This window comes from Staurois parvus, unplaced genomic scaffold (assembly GCF_062004578.1).
Source record: "Staurois parvus isolate SC_StPar_1 unplaced genomic scaffold, SC_StPar_1.0 ptg000438l, whole genome shotgun sequence".
In the NCBI taxonomy this organism is placed as follows: Eukaryota; Metazoa; Chordata; class Amphibia; order Anura; family Ranidae; genus Staurois; species Staurois parvus.
This window is the reverse complement of record NW_028318234.1, coordinates 302315-328881: the sequence shown is the minus strand read 5'-3', so window position 1 is coordinate 328881 and position 26567 is coordinate 302315. Positions and strand designations below refer to the sequence as shown.

At 41.2% G+C, this 26567-nt stretch overlaps 1 protein-coding gene across 1 annotated transcript in view; it reads left to right on the top strand.

The window, feature by feature from the left end:
• The window catches only part of LOC149454083 (C4b-binding protein alpha chain-like), a 49396-nt gene that overhangs the window by 5812 nt on the left and 17017 nt on the right, over window positions 1-26567 (top strand). Inside the window, 7 exon segments of the mRNA XM_089687799.1 lie at window positions 2038-2229; window positions 8894-8990; window positions 11271-11350; window positions 12726-12908; window positions 15125-15304; window positions 20921-21106; window positions 24767-24949. Coding sequence (XP_089543925.1) covers window positions 2038-2229; window positions 8894-8990; window positions 11271-11350; window positions 12726-12908; window positions 15125-15304; window positions 20921-21106; window positions 24767-24949 — 1101 coding nt within the window.

The window sequence follows — 26567 nt, the reverse complement described above, 5'->3', positions numbered from 1 at the left end:
AAAAGACTCCTGAAACAGAGGGAAGCAATCAAACCTGCCATGAATAAATGTATTTCAAACTTTGGAAAGTTGAGTGGCTCCATTTATTTTTTAATTGGAATGCATATTTACTTTATACAGGAGCACTGCCATTGCTACTGTGACCAACTGAGGCTTAGTTGTTAAAATGGCAGAGTGGAACCATATGCATGAACCTACCATTCCCTATGTAAAATCCAGCCCTGCAGATGTGCGCAAATCACAAGACTGACCACACAGAATTACAAACCTGGTGGGCCCCAGAAATAAGACCTGAAACCCCCTTACATACAACCAATAAATCAATCATCACACCATGCTGTTTTGCTATATAAAACTACTAAAAGACCAATGGTGTATGTGATGGTCAGACCCCCAGCCCTTCTCACCAACTCGTGACCAAAGGACTAGCAAATCTAAAACCGCGCTGTCACGTGTGTAACAATACCATGCTCAGCTGCACCCTGCACAGATTTTCCAGCTAATGTACATGTAGCAATTGTGCACACAGAGATGGACGCGGTCATCCATCTTGCTAAGGATCCTCCATCTTGTATCTCTCTCCCTGCAATCCCCCCTCCCTCTCTGTTGAGTGACACGTGCTCCCTGTGTTTGGGTTCAGAAGTGCACAGGCAATCAGGCACAGCGGGACAGCTTCATGGTTATAAATCCCAAATTAGCTGGTGCCCGGATGTCTGTTAGCTTCTCAATCTGAGAGAATCATAAAACCATAAACCAGTCCTTCACTGGGCTTCAAAGACATTCCAGCTAGCCGTAAAAGAGACCTCACATTTAAAACCCACTTTTCCATATAATTTTATATCTTAAGGTAGGAAATAATTACATAAAAACCAAGCATATATTCGGATAGCTCAGTTTAATACGAGTCGTCTGATATCTTACACCCCCTAGTTGAAGTCTACAGGAGAGCAGAAAGCCATATAGTTCTAGCTGAAATAGCCTGAGTCCCCTGCCTACAACACCCCTCCCCAAATGAGGCGATTGGTTCTCTGCTGTAAGGAGACACCCTGCTGAGTTCCTAGAAAAAGGCTGTTATGCTTGGAGCAGTAAGTTGAAGTTGAAGAATTCTCCCCTTTTAACATCAGGAACCAACTTGGGAGACGGTACCCTTTGCTCTGAAACTTGATCTGCTTAACCCAGGACTTTTGGCAAGTACTCTACCTCTCTAAATGTCTTTCTGTTATCTCCCTGTTGTGGTATTGCTCTCTGTATTTATATATATATATTGGCTACATCTTTTTCTGTAAATACATTTATTGCACCATTTTGACCTTTTTAGTAATAAATATTATTTTCTGATAAGTGTTGAACTGTTTCTAAAGCTCTTTAATGTGAACTAAGAATCCCTTTCTCTGAAGAGCGCTACTGTGTGTTTTTAAACCACATTGTATTATTGCTAATATTGGTGAGTTTCCTCCTTTCTCTACAAAAAGGCGGTGGTGGCAGTGTGAAGGGTTAATTGCGTAATTAACCTGACCCAGTAACAATCGCTCTCAGGCTGCGGTACATAGATTGTGGTCCATTAGCTGGAAAATCTTTGTGCAGGGTGCAGCTGAGCGTGGTATTGTTAGGCACGTGACAGCACGGTTTTAGATTGGTTAGTCCTTCGGTCACGAGTTGGTGAGAAGGGCTGGGGGTCTGACGCCAGGATCGTCACAGTGTTGCCTCTGGAAGCAGCATCTTGCCACATGTTACATATGATTATTATGTGTAATATTAAAATCAAAAACTCTTTCCTTATGAATCTTCTAAATCACTGAAAATAAAAAAGCACTAAACCAAACATACTCCCAATGCTCAGAATCTGAACAAACTATTTCACTGAATATTAAAAAAAGGTAGCTGTTCGTCAGACATAAAGCTACTAAAGTATCCATTCATTATTAAAAGTCACCTGGAACCATTTGCCAAATCAGGCAGAGGGACCATGCCGAAAAGAAAGTAAGTATTTTATAAAAACTGTCCAAAAAAATGATGTGAACTATGTTTTATTGGCAGGTGATTGTGGACCGCCTACAAAAATTCCCTATGGAGTGCTAAAACCAGAGTATACCGATCAATTGACCTTTGCTGTAACATCCACCGTGAAGTACGATTGCCTGCCTGGATTTATATGAGCTCCAGGAACTAAAAATTATATTACTTGCTTGGAGGATGCCCATTGGTCCCCCTATGAGGAATTTTGCAGATGTAAGCAAACATTTATGTTGTAGCTTTTTTTAATCTGCTTTAAAGCTGTTTAAAAATACATTACAAGGATATTAGGTTCTATCTGGCTTTGATAAAGCTGAACGTCTGGAAAGTAGCTAACTATGCAGATATTGTTCTACCTACCAAAGTATTTGTATTCATGTGCATCCAGTACTGAGATTTACACAGCCCTGTCATACATTACAATCATGTCTAGGAGGGGAGGGGTCCTTTTTTCTCTATGACTGGACAGTGAAAGGAGAAGCAGCACACCAATGAGCTCATCTCTCTGTCACTCAGCTTTCTCAGCTCTTAGCAGCATGTTCCTTACACTGCAGCACACTTGACTGGCTACTTGTGAAGCTTCTCCCTCCCCTTTTCTGAGTGCTGCTGTAAAATAGTCTGCAAGAGGCTGTTAGTAAATCAAATTTGGGTACTTATACTGCATTACTTTTATAATTGCTGGAGTTCAGCGTTATTATATATTAGTCACATTGTCACTTCCTTCAGTTTACACCGGTCCTGCCTTTGTAACGGTGATTGTGGAAGAACATTTTTAAACTACTATTTGTAGCCAGGTGCTGGGCTGCAGCAATATGGAGATGGGGAAATTGCCCTTCATTTTTCTCTCCCTCTACTGGGATAATGATGTTATGCTGCATAATCCTCTTCTGGCCAGCAGGGGGAGAGATAAAGACAAGCAAGCTCATAGACTCTTAGGCAGCGCACTAAGGAGGAAGGGGAGTGGTGAGATGGTTTTATCAAAGTGCCCAAGAAACCTCTTTTTCTTGGAGCTGTGGGAACTGAGAAGAGCACATGTGCTGCATGCTGACCAGACTGCTAGGAGGCCAGACCAGCAGAGATCAAGCCTGTGACCTGGGAAGAGGGATAACCGGAGCAGTGCAGCACAGACCATAGTGATTACATCTGCACCATTGTCGCAAAGAGACCCAGAGCTTCCTCTCACCCACAGCTTCCCATCGCTGATCATTAGACCCATCCTGTTTTTAAGAGCCTCACCCTTGTATCGTTTGTATTGATGCACATGAAATGTACTCAAAGTGGTAGTAAACTCGTTTTAACGAAAAAAAAAGGTTCCTGCTGCAAGGGAATATCATAATGTGCTAGTATGCATCGCATGATAGCACATTATGAAAGACTTACCTTATAACGAAGCTCTCCAGTGGCTCATTGTCATTGCTGACAGGGCTTCTATCTTCACCTAGTCTTCCTTCAGGGTTCCTGGGCTATGGCCACTTGAATGGCTCAGCTGCTAATGACGTCACTCCCGTGCAGTCTCGGTCACGGCACACAGCTCTGAAGGAATGGCACAGGTGTGTCGTTGCTTCAGAGTGCATGCGCCGGTGATGTCACCGGATGCTGCCTTATAGAATATCTCCTAAATGGTGAACGATTAGGAGATATTCATTTTACCTACAGGAAAGCTTTATTATAAGCTTGCCTGTAGGTAAAAATATAAAACAAGTTTATTACCACTTTAGGAATTTAAACGAAACATTTGAAACATTAAAACCAATAATTTAGTTTATAAAAAAAATATATATATATTCAAATACATATACAGGTGCCGCGCTCCATAATATAAACATAAAATCATATACAAGTGATCATATAAATAGTGATGTGAAAAACCTTTGTGCTTCAAATCAGTGCAGTGTTTAGTGCTTTTCAAATTATTACTACTTAAATGCTCAAAAATGAATTCATAAATAGTCCTCTTTGTGCTTTAATTCTTTTCAGTGACAAATACAGTGTTGTGCCACACTCCCCGTGCTCTATAGATAGGTGTGCACTCACCTCCTTAATTAGCCAAACAAAGTGGCTAACAACACTTTTGTCCTATCAGGACTGGGTGGTAATCTTCATGCTATATATATATTTCCATCCATGCCTTGGATTTATATTGCCATTTTCCTGCCACCAGAGGTCTCCCTTATTCCTCCTTCCACACTGAGCCTCAATGGATAATTAGGGATGGTTTGAGTGGTATTTCCTCCTCCCAGTATATTGGGATACCATGTAAAAAAGAGCCACAAAAGTGCCTTATCCTTTGTGAGGTTAGATCACCTTTTATTGAAAAGTAAATCGCCACTCACATTATACAGTGTCCAACAGAGCTGTGCCCAGATCCTGTGCTTGTAAATGCCGCTCGTCCACCGCGGCATCGTGACGTCAGAGCCCCTCCCCTACGCGTTACGCCACAGGGTCACGTGGCTTTATCAGGGGGAAAACATTTCAGTAATCAGATGAGGAAAGTTGCAGTGTCTGCATCCCTTTCTTAGGGAGTATCCCAGCAAAAATGAAATTCCTGTTGCAGAGGACAACTAAAATGTTACTGGTATCTTAGCACAGACGTCTGAGAAAATCAATGAGCCAATCACACATGCAGGAAATGACATTTCTGCGGGCATTCTTTGCATCAACTGTGTATAGAATGCCCGATTGCAATATGCCATTTAATTTTTTTGATAGTTTTAGAAAACTGGAAGGTAATTTATAAAAACAAAAAACACTGTGTGGCAGGTTTTTTAATATTTTTTTTTTAATGAAAGAAGAATTCTCCTTTAACATTTTATTTATATTGTAATATCTGTCCTTAGCTTTAAAATGCAAATATATGAAGAGTGGACCCAAGGAACTGGCTGAAAGGAGTTTATTGTATTGAAAATACTTTTTTCCACGCACCTTTCTATTATTAGAAAAGATTAGCCTGACATCTGTCTGAGACTGCAGAATGGCAGTTTAAGGAATAAAGACAGTTAATCAAGTCTGGCACATTTTGCTGGCTGATAGCTAAAAAGAGTGGAACATTTGAGTGGAGAGTGAAAAACTGTTTTACTTTTGACTGCTGGTGATTGCTGGTGGGTGCTTGTAGTTGTTTTATTTTCTTCTTTGGGTCTTGCTAGAAGCTTTTACTTTTTTAAATCACTTTTTCTGTCACTTTTTAAACAGCATTTTTTTGTCTTCCTTTCCTTGCCTTCCTTCAGTCTGCTAATTAAGGGGAGGGGTTAATTAGCCACAGGTGCTCCAGGTACTATATAACTTTCTGTAGAGCTCACTCTGAGCTTGCCTGTATTTTGCGTGCTGGACCTTTGATCAAGGGAACATTTAAGTGGAGTTAAAATACCAGAGTGGAAAACAGGAGATTATAATAGGAGTCCACTAACCTGTAAGTGACAACTGATATTTCCTATTAGTAATATTAATATTATAACTGGGATATGTGTGCTAGCATGGTTGAAGGTTTGCAGTGCACAGTGTGCAACATGTATGCAACAATGGAGCAACAGCTCCAGGATGGATACCACTGACAGATGTGAGCGGGTTGCCCTTCTGGAAGCTCGTGTTAGAGATCTAGAGGAGCAAGTTGCAACACAGGGCAGAACCGACAACCTTGAAAGTGGACTTCTGCTCTCTGAGCAGGTAGCTAATGGGATTGATGTGGAGGGCAGAGGGGCTAATCAGGATTATCAGGTAAGAAGATGCGTTACTGTAACGAGAGGGAGTGGTAGGGGCTCATAGAAAAGGAAGGCCGGCCCTGGGTTTGTGCACTCAAACAGATTTGCCAAGTTTGGGTGAAGATGTGAGGATGGCATGCTCAGGGGTGGCAGCCCTAGATGTTACTACTATCCCTAACAGCCGGGAGGGCAGACCATCTGAGAGGGGTAGTAAGGGTAGTGCAAGAAGGCCTAGACAGTTGGTGATAGTACGGGATTCGATATCAGAAGGACTGATAGAATAATTTGTCGCCAGGATCGCCACAACCAGATGGTTTGCTGTCTCTCTGGTGCTAGAAGTCTGCCAAGCAAAATAGGTGAGTTAGAAGCTTTAGTGCATGAACAAAACTATGATTTAATTGGTATTGCTGAATCTTAGCTTCATTCTTCACAGGACTGGGGCATTAATATTCCTGGCTATGTTCTCTTTCAGAGAGACAGGATAAAAAGGAAAGGTGGTGGTGTCTGTCTCTATGTGAGAAGTGATCTCAGAGCGAGTGTGAAAGAGGACTTAGTTGATGGAGAGTGTAATGAGGCTGAAGCACTATGGGTGGAATTGCATGTGGGGGTGTGTACTGCAAAGGTAATAGTTGGCATTTGTTATAGGCCTCCCAGTGCTAATGAGGAGTTGGAGACTCAGCTCCTTGCACAGATCAAAAGGGCTGCAAGGGCTGGGACAGTGATGATGATGGGGGATTTTAGCTAACTGGAAATTGACTGGAGTAATGGTACTGCAGGAACGGTTAAAAGGCACTAATTTATAAACCTACTACAGGACAATTTTATGGTACAGTTCATAGAGGCCCCAACTAGGAATGATGCTCTGCTGGACCTGGTAATCTCAAACCATGCATAGGTTATTACGAATGACCATATAAAAGAATATCTGGGTAGCAGTGACCATAACATGATTTAATTTGTTAGCTGTAAACATCAAGCACATATGGGAAAAATAAAAATGCTCAACTTTAAGAGAGCTAATTTTTCAAGGCTGAGAGCTGCTCTCGAAGACTTAGACTGGGAGGGAATATTGGCATCAATGAACACAACACAGACATGGGCGTTCTTTAAAAAGGCTGTATGTGAACATACTGTAAAATATATTTCCATGGGCAACAAGTTTACACGGCTAAAAATCAAACCTATGTGGCTTACGGCCAAAGTTAAAAAACCTATAGATAATAAGAAAAGATCTTTTATTAAATATAAAAAGGAAGGGCTGCTAATGTCGTTTAAACATTACAAAGAATATAACAGAATATGTAAAAAGGAAATAAAGGCCCCAAAAATTTAAAACGAAAGACCGATTGCAAAATGATCTAGAGTGGAGGACAAAGAGAAGGCAAATTTATAAAATACCTTCTTCAGCTCTGTGTATACAAAGGAGCACGGGGGAGCATTTGTCCATAATGGGCATGGTATTGACACAGCTCTAGATGATCCACATTGGCTCACAATTGATACAATCCCAAAATATTTAGACAGAATAAAGGTGAATATAGCACCTGGACCGGATGGCATACACCCACAGGGCCTTAAAGAATTGAGCTCTGTCATTTCAAAGCCATTGTTTCTAGGGACTCTTTAATGACTGACATAGTACTACTGGATTGGCATGTGGTGTCTATATTTAAAATGGCGTCAAAATCTTTACCAAGTAATTATAGACCTGTTAGTTTAACGTCTATATTTGGGAAGATACTGGAGAGTTTAATAAAAGACCACATAGATGAGTTCTTGCTGGGAAAAAAATATTTTAAGCAACAGACAGCATGGATTCATGAAAGACAGAAGTTGTCAAACAAATCTGATTTCTTTTTATGAGGTGAGCAAAACCTTGGATAGAGGGGTGGCGGTGGACGTGGTATACTTGGATTTTGCAACAGCGTTTGGCACAGTTCCCCACACACGGCTAATGTGTAAGGTAAAGTCTACGGGCTTGAAAATAATCTACATGTAAATGTATACAAAACTGGCTAAAAGATCGTATTCAGAGAGTAGTGGCTAATGATTCATAATCTGAATGGTCTAGGGGTGTCAGTGGTGTCCCCCAAGGTTCAGTGTTGGGACCCTTACTTTTTAATATATTTATAAACAATATAGGGTCTGGGATTAAAAATCCCATTGCAGTCTTTGCAGATGACACCAAGCTGTGCAGTGGAATAACATCCTTACAGGATGTCTCCAATTTACAAGCTGACCTCCATGCAATGTTTAATTGGGTAACCTATGTGGCAAATGAGGTTTAATGTTGATAAATGTAAGGTTATGCACTTGGGGGCTAAGAATATGCATGCATCATACATACTGGGGGGGGGGGGTACAACTGGGGGAATCAATGGTGGAGAAGGATCTGGGAGTTCTGGTAGATCACAAGCTTAATAATGGCATGCAATGCCAAGCTGCGGTTTCTAAAGCAAGCAAAATCCTCTTCTATTAAGAGGTATAGACTCTAGGGAGATATAATTTTACCCCTGTACAAATCATTAGTAAGACCACATCTGGAATATGCAGTTCAGGTTTGGGCACCAATTCACAAAAAGAACATTGGGGAACTGGAGAAAGTACAGAGAAGGGCAACCAAACTGATAAGAGGCATGGAGGAGATCAGCTATGGGGAAAGATTAGAGGAACTGAATTTATTCTCTTGAGAAGAGGAGATTAAGGGGGGATATGATCACCATGTATAAATACATCAGTGGTTCATATAGTGAACTCGGTGTAGTTATTCACCTTGAGGTCATCAGAGGACAAGGGGCACTCTTTACGTTTGGAGGAAAAGAAATGTAATCTCCAAACACAGAAAGCTTTCTGTGAAAATGTAGAATAGACTCCCTCAAGAGTTGGTTCGGGTTGGCTAAGTGGATTGCTTTAAAAAAGGCCTGGATTCTTTCTTAGATACACAGAATATAACTGGATACTAACATTTATACGTAAAGTTGATCCAGGGAATATCCAATTGCCTCTCGGGCAAGAGCAAATTGGATCATGCTTTGCTGGGTTTTTGCCTTCCTCTGGATCAACTGTGGGTGTAGGATCATAACTTTTTTTTTTTTTTTTTTAATGATTTAACTGGCTGGAGTTTTGTGTTTTTTTTCAGCCAAACTATGTATGTAACTATGTAAGTCCTGTCTTCTCTTTTACAGTAAGATCATGTCGATTTCCTGGTGAAATAGAAAATGGATATTTGGAAGCAGAAAACTTATTTTTTGGCTCAAGAGTAACATATTACTGTAATCAGGGGTGAGTCTAAATCCTTGGTCGCCAACCTGTATCCTGAGGGCTACATGCAGTCCATTGATGTTAAATATGTGGTCCTTTGGCTCCAGCAGTCAGGAGTGGGATCTTTAGGTTATGATCTTTAGCAACCTAATGTTAAATGCCTCCAGTCTTTGACTGTCTCTCTCATCAGGACTTCAGTCTCCAATCACAGCTGTAAAACATTCTCTGACCATTTTCTTATGGAGCAAGGAGAAGTGTAGGACTATTACTGCCAACTTGTTTCATTAAGGTATTGCTCCCACCAAGCTCTGCGGAGCAAAGTCAGGTGTTTCCTGGCTGGTACAACAGCTGGAGAGTAAGATCCTGTATTTATTTCCCAGTATTCAGTCAAAAGCGGTGGTATCTCTTCAGCAACATTAGGGTGAAAAACTCAGTGAGGCCCTAAGCGCCATAAAGTATGGAGAACCAGAGCTAGGGGGCAATGGTCAGACAACCCACTTGGTAAAAACAAAGCATCCATAACATCAGTCAGTAGGGTGGGGTTAGCAAAGGCCAGGTAAATACACAAGGAGGTCTTGTAGGAGGTGGAAAAACAAGAGTAAGACCAGGTATTCAGATGCTTCCACCACCAAATTTCTGTGACTCCAGCTGCTTGGGCCTAAGTGGAAAGATCACCAGAAATGTGTTTAGGAGGTGTAGGCCTGTCCAAGTTGGGAGAAAGGATGGCTTTGAAATCACCTATGAGGAGCAGTTTGAAGGGGCAGTAGAGGGTAATCCGCTCCAGCACAGCATATAACAAAGCAAGAGGGAGGAGGAACATAAATAGCAGTTATGATATAACACAGATGCCATAGAGTTACCGGCACAAAATATTTACCCTGGGGATCAGTATGTACAGCTGCAGCAACACAGGGAAAAGGTTTGCTAATCAACATCGAGACCCCCCCCCCCCCCCCGGCAAAGGTGGCAGAAGTAGCATGGAAGGCGTTATGAACTCATGGTTTTTTTAAAGGATAAGTTCACCTTGTAACATGTTACGAACCAACTGGCCCCTGCTCCTCCCCACTTTGCGTTGTGACAGCTAGCGGGGGATCTTCTCCTCCCTGCTAACTGTCACAATATTAAAAAAAAAAGCCATGTGGGTCTGTCTGCCCTGCTGTGTCATTCATTCCAGTGTTCCATGAATGAACTAAAAGTTCTGACATCCTTTGCGGATATTGGCTTGTATTTCTCAATGAACTACCACGGCACTGTAGAGCGCCATGGTAGTTCATTGATTCTTCCTGTCAGTATATCTGCTTGCCGGTGCATCCCATATGGGCATTCAGATATACTGACAGGTCTTCAGGAGACCTGCATGTCACCAGCTCCAGAAACAAAAAATAATAAATGCACATTTTTTGCCTGCAAAAAATGTGCATTTATTATATTTTGTTAAAAGGTGAACTTATCCTTTAAGCGCCTTTAGTTTGCTGCCCATAAGATGTGTTTCTTGCAATAGTAACACGTGAGGGGTATGTCATTTTGGTGTGGTCAGTTTTAATAGGAAAGTAAAACCTGGAGAAAACACCATGTATTTCACACAAAGGAAGCAATACAAAGATCAGGATACTTTTTAATATAAGTAAATGGTACAGCAAGCACATATCAGGAACATGAAATGTTGGGTTAACATTCTTTAACTTACCTTCTACAGAAATATTTCTCTTTTTTGCCATTTGACCTGCTGTAATGCATGACATGCAGGGAAAGCTAAGGCGCAGTCTTTTTTTTTTTTTTGTTTTTTTTTTTTCCTATCTCCAGTTTTTTTTTCATACTTTTTTGATTCTCCCCTTTAAAAATTGGAAGACCATCAACAAAAAGCCACTGAAATCGGCTGAATAAAATTCCTGATATCTTCAATTGCTTTAAAATTAGCCCCTTGTTGTCCTTTGCCCTTCAGCATATCAGCACATCGCTGTAAGGTCTCATTCACACAGCAGTAAAAACGCATACAAATGCTTTTTATTTATGGATCTGTATGCAGCTGCGTTGTTTTCAATGGAGGTGCTTAAATTTGCACTGAATTCAGATCTGTAACTTAGAATCCAAAAATCTGCATCTGTGGCATGTATATACATGTACACCATTTGAAAAAAGAACAGGACAATTTTTGTGCATTAAAAATCTATTTACTCAGGAACTTTTGCTCTTGCTTAATAATCAGTAAACTTTTTACAGCTGTGTTACAGCCATGTACATGTAGCCCGCAAGATATGGTGACCAAATTATATATTTTTGGTTATGTATTCATCTCTCAAGGTTCCATATGATTTCAAAAAGGAGTTACCGAGAATGTCAAGCAGATGGAACATGGAGTAACATTCTTCCTTCCTGTGAAGGTTAGGCTTCAAACTTATTAAAGAACAGCAAAGCACGTTGTGAAGTTCTTTACAGTGGATATGTCATTAAATTGTAATGTCATTAATGTACAGACTTCCCATAAATCAATATGGAACATGTCAATGTTACCAATTATTATTACATGTTCAGTAAAAACAGTATCTCTTTCCTGCTTTGAAGTAAAACAAAGCTTCATCATAAAGTGTATGTCCAGGTATTGCTCAAATTTTCCCCCATATGTCCACTTTTAGAACATGTCCCTTCTTCCTGTAGTGAGTACCAACTTTTAGTGCTCCCTTTGACATTATCACTAGACTTGTAAACTTCCAAAAGCAGCTGCTGAGAGCCTAGCTCCCACAGGCATAGACACCTCCCCCAGAACTACACTTTTCAAGAGCCCTTTCCCTACACTTTGGAAAGGCTATTGGAAATCAAGGTAGCAGCATTGTTTTGCTGGGAAAGAAACCAATGTAAGCTATGGAGACCAGAGAGATGGGGTATAGCTAGAGTTGTGCAGTTCAGCAGGCAGAGTGGACAATGTAGCTTGGGATTTTAGTGCAGCTGAGGCACTGTGTTGTCAGCCCAATCAGGACATTAAGAGCATGGTGGATTTCTAGCAAATTAACAGGTATTATTTGTGCATGTTTTGCAGAGATGTACACCACAAAGATGGCCAAGTCTCTATAGATACATTGTGGGTAGAACAGTCATTCCGAGTGTCTTTTAACCTTTGCACAATATAAATCCACATTCTATATGAGTTCTCCAGAAACTCAATGGAGACTTTTATTCAGCAAAATAGGTTGGCCAGGTGAAGGTAGATTGCTATTTTGGGAAAACACTGATAAAAAGAAAAAGCAAGCTCTCAAGAATCTCTTCTTAGGACACAATATAAAATGGGGGGGGGGGGGTGCATGCTTGCTTCTATCCCTTTTCTGGCCACAGAGGCTGCATACATGGATTATTGTCTGGTTAAAAGTTTAAGGGGAGCTCCCTGAGTCATTTGTTTACCATTTTCTAAGGGACAGTACAAATCTACCTGTTAAAGGAAAGGAAGGCAGCACACCTTGTGCCATGGCAGGGCCACATGCTTTTCAACATTTGGAGGGTACATTGCAAGGAAGGAGAAGGGTAAAGCTGCCCCCCCTTGCAAGTCATCTAGTCCCTACATCTAATCCCCTAAAAAGTATGTGGGGGTTTTTAGGGTATTTTAGCTATCCAAAAGCCCCTTTTTTATTAATGGGCTTCCAGATACCTGCCACTTACCAAGGGAATGAGTACAATGGTGCATTAGTACCCCTATTATTATTTAAAAAAAAGGGAAATGTAAATAAACACACCCACATGGTGAAAATATCTATCTTTGCGTTTCAGCGGCAATGTGTCCCCCTCCTCCAACAATTCTTAATGGGACTTTTTCCCCTGTGAAAGAAGAGTATGAGTTTTTAGATGCTGTAAAATATGAATGCAGTATCCCTAACATGATAACAGAGCATGACAGCTCCATATTCTGCATGGACAATGGAAATTGGAGCGATCCTGAGCCACGCTGTATAGGTGGGATTTTTTTCCTTTTTTTTTTTTTTTTTTTTCTTTACATATTTCTATTTGAATGTTTTAGTAGAACACAGAAGAACTGACCATATATGACAGATGAAATAGATCATTTCTTAACAATCATGTACTTAGCAGTTCCGGCAATGATCAAATCAGTTCCTCCTTGGGTCTAGGTTTTGGTGATTTGTTGGAGATCACAAATATTCTGAAAATAGTCTTTTTATTTGGAAATAAAATGTTTTCATTGGATACAAAGAGAAAAAAACCAAACCTGTCATGTCTGAGTTCCCAGACAGCTCTGAAAGGCAAAGCTTTGGCACTTTCTATGGTGCCAAAACTTCCCCAACCCTTCCTACTTCCTGCATTTTCCTACTGTCCAGTGACCACCCATCATAATGGTGGGCCAGTGAGATTGTGTTGGGACAGATTAGTGACAAGCGTCAACACTTTCCCTTTACTTTTTGATCTGTAGACCCCACAGAAAGTGGAAAGGAATTTCCACAAAGTGCAGAAAATCCCTCAACAGACAGTTGCCACCTGAAAAATTGTTTCCCCTATATTCCTGTTCCATAATAAAATATTTTTGATCTTCCCTCACTTACAGTACCACTGACAATGGTCACTAGGACAGATAGACAATGCCCAATGGGCACATAGAGGGACATAAAACTTGACATGTTATAAGCTTTTTCCTACTCTATCCAAATAAATAAACAAAACATTTTTTGCGTTGGACATACTTTTGAGATGCATTTATAATTACATAAAGTGTTTGGACATTTATCTGAATGCCAAAAAGTTTATGGTGTTCAGCATGGACAAATGGGACAGCTTCCAACTGGCTGCTAAGGAAGCAACAGGTTCTTGCATCTGACACGTTCTTGCCAACCACTGACATCACCTGGCCCATTCACTTACACTTACCCGGCCACATAAGCAAATGGACGAGGATGGGAGGTGTTACATCACTGCCTGAATATGGCCACTTGACCATATTTGGGTAATAACATTTCCTAAATATAGTCATAGCCGTTTTCGGGCAATGATGTCAACACTCTTCCTGCACCTTCCCCTATATAGCTGTTGACATCCTGATTGGCAAGGGACATTTTTAGGAGGATTTTCTTTTTTTTTAAAGAACTTGTCAAGCATTTGGGTGCCTTTATTTCTTTTTTTTGTTAATAAGTAGGGGTACTACGTTGGATGGGGTAGGCATCGGGGGACCCCCTTATTAAAGTGGCCTTCCAAATACAGATGAGCCAAAAACCACCAGCCAGGGTTGTGGAAAGAGGCTCTCCTCCTCATCAACGTAAGGGGTTCAAGAAGGCATCCCCTTTCATGTTGAGGGCCTGTGGCCTAGTATGGTTTAGGATGGGGGGGGAGCACACTTGTCTCTGCCTTTCCTGGCCAGCCAGGCTGCATTCTTAGACAAAGGGTCTGGCATGGAGTTTTAGAGGGACCTCAAGAACTTTTTTTTTTTTTTTTTTACATTGAGATCCTCAACATCCATACATGATCCAAAGGGTCTTTTTTGTTTCTTTCCTTTTCGCTTTTTTTTTTTTTTTTTTTTTTGCATGAGCTACCCTTTTAAAATTTATACCAGACCCAAACAGTTTGGTATGTATTTTTAGGGGGGCCTACCCATATTGACTTTTCCATTCTTGTTATAGGATGTGCTACAGCAAAACTGACAATTACAAAGAACATAGACAGTACAGACACCTCCAAAAGGTACCCTTGGAGGGGTCTGTGTGCTGTTTTTTTTAAGCCAGCAGTGAAATGTCACTTTCCAGCAATTAATAAGCCCTTCAGAGACAATTAGGGCTCCCCCAGGCATGTTTATTTAAAGAAACTGGGTATTTTTAAATGTTTCACTTTAAGCATTTAAAAACGTCACGGCTCCTTTTCAAATGGAATTGTAAAAGACATTTTTGTACATTGGTGCATGTTCCCCAGGACAGTGTACACCCCTTGCTATTTTTGACACCTCTTTTCCTATTAGCCCAGAAAAAGGGCATTTTTAATTTGAAAGATTTAGCTTCAGTTGATTTCAAAGGGGGCTGGGTTCGGCGTTCACACTTTGCCCAACCCTGCTCAGACTGAACCCAGGGCAGTTCAGCTCATCCCTACTATACATAATACATTTATTGTAAGAATATGCATTATTAATTTGTCAGTTATGAATTAGTCATAATCTTTGGTTGTTTTTATTATAGAAGTGAACTGTGAGCCACCTGTAGTCCCACACTCACGCAAGCTTTCAGGATTCATTGGTCCATACACCTTAAATTCTGTGATAAGATTTGAATGTATGAAAGGTTTTACTCTGGAAGGATCAGACACCATAGTTTGTAATATGGATAGTAGATGGGACCCCTCACCACCTGAATGTACAGGTAAGTATTAAAGCTAAACCTCAGGCACATATCTGAATACATAGTTACAATACATATGTATATAGGAAATGTTTTATATGTCAAAGGATTTGTAATTTTGTACAGCCATTTCTGAGACTTGCACAGCTTTGACTGACAGCACATAGATTGTTGAACCAATTCGCTGTACTGCAGTTAAGCAATACAGTTTTCTCACCTTCCAGCCTGCATGTGATTGGATAGTGACAGAAGCATATTCCTCTGTTTGGACTGCTCTCTCCTCCTGTCAGCATGTTCTTTGTTGGCACATGTACAGCAGAATTTGAATGGTTCTTGGTCAGACCTGCCTAAAATTAGGTTGAATGTAGTAGAAAGACTTTCTACTGCCTTGCAATTGTATTCAGGCAGCCACAGAACATGCGTCTGTTTGAATGCTTGAACAGCAACTGCATCAGATTGGATGCAGTCTCTGTATGGATGAGTTTTCCATCTGGCTCTTTTGATTTTTTTTTATACAACTTTTGTAGAGTCGGGTGGTGTTGACAGGGCCACTCATAGCTCAAATTTTGTAAATTTTGAGCCATGTAGACCTAGCTTAAAAATGGGCAGGACGGGTAAAGTAAGGTTGCGGAGGAGAGGGCTAGATGCAGCTTCTAATGCACATTTTGAGAAGCTCAGTGTGCAGTGAAATCAGAATAAGCATTTTCAGTACAGGAGAAGAAGATATTAAAGGCAGTAAAAAAAATAAAATAAATGACAAACATGTTATACTTACCTGCTTTGTGTAATGGTTTTGCATAGAGCAGCACTGATCCTTCCTCCTTGGGCCCCCCACCGGTGCTCCTGGCCCCAACCTCCAGCCAAGTGGCCCCGAAGCAAGCAGCTTGCTAAGGGGCACCCAAGCAGGCTTGCTCCCGAGCTAGTGCTCTGCATGTCCATTCACTCAGTCGCAGCTTGGCCCTTTCCCCTCTCTCTCCTCACTGGCTGTGAATGACAGCAGTGGGAGCCAGTGGCTCCTGCTGCTGTCTCCGCTAATGAAGAGGAAGAGTCCCCAGTGAGCCAAGGCTCTCGTGCACATCGCTGGATCATGATGGGGCTCAGGTACGTATTAGGGGTTGCACACAGCCTTACAACCAGTTTAAGCTGGCCAAAGATGTATCAAAACTCAGCTGGTTCAGTAGAGACCAGCTGAATTTTGATCCATCTCTGGTCGTTCTCACTCAAGAGAAGTCATTCTCAGATGAGAATGTTGGAAATATTTAATTCGGTCTACACTGCAGACAAAGGAGTCCCTCTGTCAGACTACAATAGCACAGCTGTAAGGATTCCTTTATCCACCTTGATTATGTGTAGAGATGTGCTGATTGCTTTAAATCTTAAACAGCCGTTGCAAAGCTTTTTTTTTTTTTTTTTTTTTTTTTTTTTTTTGCTTTTCTTTGTGAGTGACACAGGAAAAGCAGGACTGTGCTCTAATTGGTTGTTGCTACAGCTGAAAAGGATCCACCCATAGCAGCACTGTTGCAGCTGAACTTATGATTGGCTGTGGAGGAAAGGAGGGAGGAAAAAGGAAGAAGCACATGTGGGGAGGCAGACATTTTCAGGGAACCGCATGGAGCAAGGGCTTCTGGCGTAAATCAGAGTTTCACTCTCTGTGCTGCTAGAGCCCATGGGCTGGGCTGGGAGTTTATAGCAGAGGAATTGTTGCAGGAGGACAGTGTGCAAATCAAGGATTGTCCTGCCTGATACTCAGGATTACAGCCACTCGAGTGCATGTGTCTCTCAAAGTCTGGAGCTGCTGAAAGAGAGGATTTCTACTACTGTCTAATGCTATCTAGAGGACAATCCAGAAACAGTACTCTGTGATGAAAAGGGATTTTGATATTGCTACACTTGCTGTTCATCTCTGGAGAATGGTCATGCTCTAATTCTCAGAGTGACACAGATCTTGGAAAGCCCAAGCTGCTCAGAATTAGCTATTCCTGCTGCTGATTGATGAGAGAACTGTCTCTGTATATTACTGGTTTGTCTCCTCAAGACTTGTGCTGTGGCTGAAGAGTGTGTTTAGTTCCAAATCCCCACAGAAGCTTGCTGCTTTGAATATACTGAGCAAATGTCAGTATATCAGGATTTCACCTGTATGGTAAAGATTTATTGAAGTGGTGTTTTTCTTCTATTGCAATGTTCACTGGAAGATTCTGCTTAAAGGAGACTGTGCTATCCTGCTACCCCTGGATTACAAATACTCTCCCATGCAGAAAGTGAGTGCTCTTCCATTGATTAAAGGGCCCCAACATTGGGAGACTTTAAGTTTCATCCCATTGGGCAGTGGATAGGTAGGACATTTCTGCTCTAGATCGTATTGCTATAGCAAATGTCAATAAGCTGCTAAATCTCATTAAGTTATTGTGTCATGTGTCAATGTCACTCTCATATGTCACCCTAGTCAGTGTGATACTAGTCGGTTTTTGGAGAATTTGGCGAGTGAATTGTGACTTCTTACTAACTGTGTTATGCAAAGTGGTATCTGTGTTTTATGTACATTACCTGTGTTAAATCAGCTAGTTCTTTTTCAGGGTTTGTCTTTGACACTCTGAGAATATTTCTTATGGGTTTTATTGAAGGAGTGTTCTGGGTATAATCGGAGGTGTCACCAGATTCAGATGGGAGCTGAACCTATATATCTAGCCAAGCATCACTCAAGGGTGTGCTACATGTGGATGGGGAAACCGTTCATGGTTTTTTTTTTTTTGACCAGTTGGCTGACTGATCAAAAACAAAAAAAGATCCATCTGGCCAGCATAAAGCTGGGTACACACTAGAAGAATATCGGACGAACGTTTGTCCAGTTTTCCTCGATGCTTTACACCAGGATGAAACTGAGGATGATGCCATAGCACTACCCCCTTAGCAGTTGCTGACGTTTTGGGCCCCTCTATAGTCCTGCACAGCCAGGCAACACGCATTTCTCAGACTTGCATCCAGGAGCCAAAAATCAGTCCTTGAGCAAGTTTTTGATATTTTACAGAGGGGATATCAATTGGATGGGGAAAGGGGTAATGGGATGCCCAGTGGAACCAATGAACTGGGGACAATGTCCACTGCAACACAGTCTCTGTTGGTGAGCTAGCCAGCATCTCCCAGTGTACCTCTCTAGACCCCAAATATTCCTCAATCTGGCTGCCTGAAGGAAATCCCTGGACAGGGAGCTCAGTTCTACCACTTTAAAAGCAAGACAGTCCCAGTAGGTTTGCTGATCTGGTTTCCCACCAGAGTGCTCCTTCCCCTATCTGGCACAGGGGATGTAGGGTTACTCGCTTGTCCCTCTCTTGTGCTGCTGTAGATTTGGTGGCTGCTACCAGGCCTTCAAGCTGAGCCACTCCTCTTCTGCTCAGGTGGTCCTCTCTCAGGGGGCTGATGAGGGTGCAAGCTTTCTTCCTGTCCAGCTCCTCCGTCTGTAGGTGAGTCCTTCTCCCATCTGGACCCCCTCCCAGGCTCCTGCACTTTAGCCTACTTCTCCATCTTCCACCCAAACTCTCCTGCCACTAAGCAGGCTCTCTCACTTTTAAGGGTTGTCCTGGCCCCTTGCCAAGCTTCCTGTTAGGGATTGGCAAGGGTCCCTTAAGAGTACAAAATTATGATATATACTGTATAAGGGAAGGTTAAAAGTTCACTAGGTTCCGCTACACAATATAAGTGCGGTCCAGTAACCAAAATTACCATATTACTGAGATTCGTGAACAGCATGTTCACCAAAGCGGTTATATAAAACCATCTCTCACTGAGTGTATATAAAACACAACTTTATTGTGTATCAAAAATAGAAAAGCAATATCCTGTGATCTCTACAGTGGGACTGTATATACTATCCTATCGGTAACAGGATTATCAGTATCTTTGGTGACAATTTTCAGACTCCTATTTATCCCTGTTCAGGAATCATTGGACTAATGTAGACACTTTAGTCCTTAAAGCGGAGCTCCACCCAAAAGGGGAAGTTCCGCTTTAAAGATTGGTGCCCCGCTCCCCATTAAGGATTGGCAACTTTGGGGAGCGGGTACCCAAAATTGACAGGTACCTGGTCCCACTTGCACTGCGATCGCCTAGGTGATCGGAAGCGGAAGTTGTCGTCCTACCCTCCCTCCCCATAGTCTTCTGGGACACATGACAGGTCCCAGAAGACTACGGGGCCATTCAGGAAGTGAAGTGCTACTCGCGCATGCGCAGTGGGCACCCAGCTGTGAAGTCGTAAGCTGTCACAGCCGGGTGCCCACACTGAAGATGCTGGCGCCTGGAACACTGGGCGGCTGGTGAAAAGGGCTGGGGGGAGGACATCGTGGGACAGGTAAGTGGCTGTTTTTTAAGTCAGCAGCTACAGCTTTTGTAGCTGCTGACTTATTTTTTTGCAGTGTGAGTGGAATCCCGCTTTAATAATATATCCCGGTGGTGGTAGCCCAGTTGGCTATATTTATAGCTTACAGATGACTGGAAGTGTTTCTGTTGCAATGATAACTTTATAATGGCTATAGCCATACCATGACGTCATATTTACATTTTAATGGTGTTACATACAACGTTGTCTGGAGTGATGTGATACTGGTGTTTTTATTATTTTTTGTGTTTCATTGGCTATTATTGCTTTTCTATTTTTGATACACAATAAAGTTGTATTTATATATACACAGTGTGGGATGGTTACCGCATGGTCCTTTTATGTAACCGCTTTGGTGAACATACTGTTCACAAATCTTTTTCAGTAAATCCTTAAGAGTACAAGCCAGCCACTCCTCAGATCCACCCACTGCTTTTAGACCTTTCTCCAAAGTTCTAGAGCAGGGGAAATTCCAGAGAGGCTGGCGTGCAGAGCCTCTCAGCTCTGACCCAATTTTAACCTCCCTCTGACTGTTGCACCTGGAATGCTGCTATTGCCCTGTCTAACAATTGAAGCTAGAGCTCCCCTTAGTTAACTAGGAGGGTGTTACAATACTAATTGTATGAAGATTCTCAAACTACAAAGTCTTTTTTTTCTTTTGTTTCTGATTATGTGCAGTCTTTAGTATCCATGTTTTCTTAGTGTCTGAAAACTGTACACATTAAATGAAAATCGTTAGTTCTGTTCACGTATGAGTTTTTTGTTTGGAAAATCTGAATCGGATGTTGAAAGTTGTGTACACACTATATGAAAATCAAATGATCGATCCTTGAATGGAATTTTCTTCCAATTTTCTCAGTGTGTACTCTACTTTAGAGTAAGGTTGTAGTTGAGCTTTAAATAGCTGTGTGTTTTTTGGTTTTTTTTAATAACAAATCCATGTTCTCAAAAGTCTGTACAGTATAGCTGGCCAAAAACCATTAGGTACATATGTATTAATAAATACGTAAGTATCTAACTCTAATTTTGCTGGAAGGTGTGAAGGGGGCTAGAAATAAACTGTTAATAGAAATGTGACATTGTAGGGTGAATGTATTCATATACAGGGTGCAGATATTGAAAACAATATCTTAAAAATATGTTCAATAGATAAATGGAGAAAAAAACATACAGTGTAAAACATTCCAAAACAAAATCTCAGGCCTTCTGAAAGAGCATAACCAAATCTGCTATTTTTTGCCTTTTCCTTTTTTGCCTGCATTTCACAGGAGCATTTTGTCCAGAGCCTAGAGTGGTACATGGAAATGTAATACGAGGGATGAAAACTGATGGATATAGTGTTGATAATTCAATAACACTAGAGTGTGATCCATACTATACAATAAAAGGTGCAAACAGAGTAACCTGTGGAAAAGATTTCCAGTGGAATCCCAGATTGCCAACCTGTGAGCGGGGTAAGTTCATGAAATATTGATATTTATTTTTAAATTGCATTTGAGTGAACCAATTTAAATAAAACCCAGCTAGACTGTTATGTCTTAGTGTATATATTTTTTTTTATTATCGGGGATTTTTTTCTCAGAATAGGTGCAGGAACTCCCCCCTTGTCTCTGCCCCTTAACCACCTGCGAACACCATCCCTTAGTTCCACTTCCCAGCACTGCCTCTTTTAGAAAATTTTGAACCATATTGTAGTTCAAGTAATCAGAATCATTTTGTGGTTAAAATAATTTGTATGGAATTCTCTAATAGCACACAAAGCAGTAAAATAGACCCATGCAGCCAGCAACAATAGTAGATCCCCCTCAGCAACAACAGATCCCCCCCCCCCCCGCAACTATGAACCCCCCTGCAACAATAAACCCTTCAACAACAATAGATCTACCCCAGCAACAACAGATCTCCCAGCAGACAGCATTAATAGACCCTTCAGCAGCCAGCATCAATAGACTTCCTCCAACAGTAGATCCCTCCCAGCAACAACTGATACCCCCCCCCCCGCCCCCCAGCAACAGAAGACCCCCCCAGCAAAAATAAATCCCCCACTCGCATCAATAAACCCTCCAGCACACCCCACCCACACACATTGGAAATTAACATACATTCAGTGCTGGAGGTGCCAGAACTGTGTTCCCTCACTCCCCCGCTGAGAAAAAGCCATTATTATTATTATTCAGGAATTGTATAGTACCAACAGTTTGATCAACACTTTGCAATATACAGTAATGGGAGACAGTACAGCTACAATACAACCAAAACAAGAGGATTAAGAGGGCCCTACTCATAAGAGCTTACAATCAAAAAAAAAACAAAACATATATAAAAAATGTTTTTTAAAGTGGAACTAAAGGCAGTTTATACTCGGCTTTCCTCCAATTGTCCCTCATCGGCATCGACAACTTCTCTAGTGTGCCAGAAGGCACGCATGTGCAGAAGGCCATTATTTCGGTACTCAGGGATTGGGCTGGTCACTGTAAACTGGACTGCGCATGCTCAATTTACATGCAGGGGGATGTTGCAAATACACAAGTAAGTGTATTTGATTGCAGAAGAACCATTGCATGTCTCTTCAGCATTAAAAAGCTGCCTGCTTGCAGGAAACATTGGAACTTTATTTGCGCTTTTATTATTTGAGCCCCATTCACATCTGAGCGATTTCTGCTTAAAACTTGAAGCTCTAAAATGCTCCACAAGCCAAATCCCATTCATTTCAATGGCTCCTGTTCACATATACAGTAAGCGTTTTGTCACCTTAAGGAAAACTCCTGTCTTTTTTACAAGCTTTTTTGGTCCCATAGACTTCAAAAGAAACTCTTGAAACCGTGTGACTTGAGCGTTTTATGAGCATTTTGTTTTCTGCTCAAACAGCAGCTCTCCACCCCTAATTTCCTCCTCTCCTGCTAGTGCTTTCTATTGGCTAAACAAAAACGCCTGAAGCTGTAAAATGCTTGATATGTTTCTCAAGTGACTGTAATACACTTCTAAAAATGCTCAAACTCTCAAATACCAGTAATTCGCTACGCTCAGGTGTGAATGCAGGCTTAATATGGCTCTAAGGTCAAAGGGCTTTTACCTTAATGCTATCTCTGCAATAATGAAAAAAAAAACTTCCACAGCTTGTTCCTCCACTGATCCAGCACTGTGCCTGTCTTCAGCCCCGCTCTCCTTTCTTTTCTCACAGGATACATGGGCAGCAGTGGGAAACATTGGCTCCTGTTTCTGCCAGTCAAATCCTGTGAGTAGAGAGTGTGGGGCTTGGCTGAGCAGTGCTGTGTTCACCTATGGATGCATACAGTCTGGTTTGAGCGTGCCTGCACAGGCGCCTCCTCAGTACAGGGCTTGATGAGAGGCACTTGCAGATGAGAAGAAGCAGAGCGCCAGCAGGGGACTCCAGAAGAAATAAATAAATAAATCAACATTATGGTGGTACCCCAAAGAAGAGATGAGCCGTACACCAATTAAATGCAGAGTCCCTCTTTAACCACTTCAATACCAGGCACTTTTACCCCCTTCCTGCCCAGGCCACTTTTCAGCTTTCAGTGCTCTAGCACTTTGAAGGACAATTTCGTGGTCATCCAACGTTGTACCCAAACTAAATTTGTATCATTTTGTGCACACAACTAGAGCTTTCTTTTGGTGGTATGTAATCGCTGGGGTTTTTCTAAATTAACAAAAAAAGACCGAAAATTTAGAAAAAAACAAGTTTTTCTTCGTTTCTGTTATAAAATTTGCAAATAAATGTTCTTCATAAATTTAGGCCAAGATGTATTCTGCTACATTTCTTTGTGGATTCTATAACTAAATAATAAACACTGATTTGGGTAATTTTCACCAAACTATGGTATATATCTGAAAAATCTATCAATCCTGAAGTATTGATGACCAAACTAATTTCTTGAGGCCCAAAAATGTCAGGTGACCCCTTTTTTGCAAGGTAGACAGTTCGAGGTGTTTAGTAAGAGGCATGGCGATTTTTTTTTTTTTTTTTTTTTTTTTTTTTTTTTTTTTTTTTTTTTTTTTTTTGGAAGTTGTAATTTTTTTGTCAGAATTTTTCACTTTTTTTTACATACTGTCACCAGTGCAGTACGTAAAAAAAATTCACTTTTTTTACATACTGTCACCAGTGCAGTACAGGGTCATCATATAACTGGTGTGGTGGTGATCAGGGACACTGAGTGGTGGTTGTAAACTTCAGACATGAAATATGAAAAGGCATATCCCTATATAGTGTGTACTTGTCTCAATCCAGAGAACTAAGTGTTATTTCTGTCCGCTGCCTCATTCCTCTATCAGCAGTTTTCCTGACACCAAATGAAAAATGGTAACGGAGGGCACAGTCTTTGACAACCTCAGCTCTGTTAATGTGTTGTGTGAAGGGGTGTGCGTCCCTTTCCTCCAATCAGCTCTCAGATCTCTCTTCACTGATGTAACTTCAGCTCTCCGCCCCCTGCTTTTTGGAGCTGAGAGATCCTGTGTAAAGTTGTCACTTTGAATGGGTGTAGGGGACAGATGGCTATAGATAAATAGGTACAACTTATGTAGGAGGATTTGTTTCATCTCTGTGTATCACCTGAGGCCAGTCACTTCACTGGGTATATGTGAGGGCTTACAAATACTTTACTAAGGTGTGAGTTCATGAATGGTGTTCTCCAAAACTTGCTGATTCATCCAGAAGTCTGGTGTCTTGTGGGACTACACAGCAGCCCCTTAGCAACATCCCATGTGCAGTTTCCTCGTCTCCCTGGACCTGGCTTCCTGCTATATATACATGAACCAGGAAGGAAGGCGGACCCAAAAAGCCCAGGAACCCAGCATCCCCACAAGTAACCCCTTGCCAGCCTGAGCAGACCAACTAATCTAACTACACACAAATTACCCCCAAGGTAGTGTTGGTATTTAAAAAGGACTGGATCATTTTCTAATATCAAGAGGTATCATTACTAAATACTAACTGCAGTAAATAATTGTGTTGACTAACCATGGAGATCCGGAACATTTTTCTTTCTTCTGGTAGCAGCTGAATATACATTTTAAAAGGAAGTATTCTAAAACAGAACTTTCTTTTTCAAACCGTATAAAAACATTTAGATTTTTTAAAAATGTATTTCCTACAGGAACATTCTGTCCAGAGCCCAAATTAATTAATGGAAGAATATTGCAAGGGAAGAAAAATCATGGATATTACAAGTATGATTCAATAACCATGGCTTGTAATTCAGGCTACAGATTAAATGGGGAAAACAGAGTGAGTTGTCAAAGAAATTTTCAGTGGAGTCAATTCCCAATCTGTGAGCTGAGTAAGTGTTATGAACTGTAATGCTTGTTGACTACAGATGAGTGAACCAAGTCAAGAATTGCTGTTTTTCCTTAACACGGAACTTTACAAAAATGTGTTTGCTTTTTGCTGCCTGTCTTTTTTTTCCCTTATCTAAAAGACACTTCAATTCTGATTAGCCACAATGATGCCTATCCCTGCCTGCCCTAACAGTAAGGCCTTACACACACAGATGTCATGCCGGCCACGCTCTCTGCCATGTTTTACCTTGCCCACTGAGGCTTGATCAAGCCCCAGTGGATGGGGCAAAACGTGGCAGAGCCATGGTTGGCGAGGCCATCCCCTATACACAGGATTACACGGGTGGTCAGAACGGTGTCCATTCTTCCCTTCCTAATCGCAAGTTACTGGACTTTGATGCGGACACCATTCCCCTGTACATGCCGGTAAGGTGACTTTTTATACATAACCCAGCTTGTGAGCGAAACACATTTTACACATCAGCTTATGCACACAGTTATAAAAAAAAGCAGCATTTTTTCGGCCACAAATTTTTATGCAGGTATGGCATGGGAGCGTAAACACATTCTACTGGCCAGGATATTAATTTATTCTGCCCACTGGAATACATTTATGCACATATGTGTGTGTTTTATGCTTGTTTAGACACATGGAACTTGTGTACACTTTTGTAAACTCCCCCACCTATCCATGATTAATCATTTTGAAAAACAGCCCATAGCATTTCTAGCTGTGGCCATCTTGAGTAAGGGCAGATGATTCGTGTAGCATTTACTTCCTGGAATCCATTTGCCCTTTCCTCAGACATGCCGGCAGGAGGGTGTGATTAGCTGAGAAGTCCCTCCTTCCCCTTCTCCAGATATAGGCAAAAAATGCCCAGGAAGACTCCTGGAATGGCCATCATTTTGGCCTAGACCAGAAACCAGGAACTAACTGAAGAAATGTAACAAAAATAAATATAATTTGCCTTCCTATCTGTTTATTAATGCTAGCAGCATAAGGATTAAAATTTGTTAATATTGGTTGTGGTGATTGTAGCCATATTAGTGTACTTGTGACAGAAACAACTGAGTACCGTCTGTGATAAAAATAATTAAAAAATAATTAAACTGTCATGGACAGTACTCAATTGTTAATATTGATTGAGGGAGTTTAATTCCATTTTAGGAACATTTGTTTTTGTTTTTTTTAATCCTTAGAGTGGACAAATCAACATTCATTTTTGACTAGTGACAAGAAAATGCCACACAGTAAGGTCTCATGCACACTGGACGTTATAAAAATGCCAGTAGCATTAGCTGTAGAATGCTGCATTAAAAATGTGAGTTTTGTTGTGTTTTTAGCATTTTTGCATTAGCGTTTTGCAGCATTTGCATTTTTTTTTAGCAGAGCTATACTTCCACAATTGCTTGAGGCTCAAAAATGCTTATAAATGCCAGCTAGCCACATTTTTTTAGCGTTTTGCAGCGTTAGAACATTTTTACAGCTAAAAACTCCTCTTGAAACTCAGTAGTTCTGGGTTTTCTTCCAGCCAGAAAACGCTGATTAAAGCCTATGTGTGCATGAACACATAGGATATCATGCTGGGGAGTTTACTGGCTGTAAAAAAAAAAAAAAAA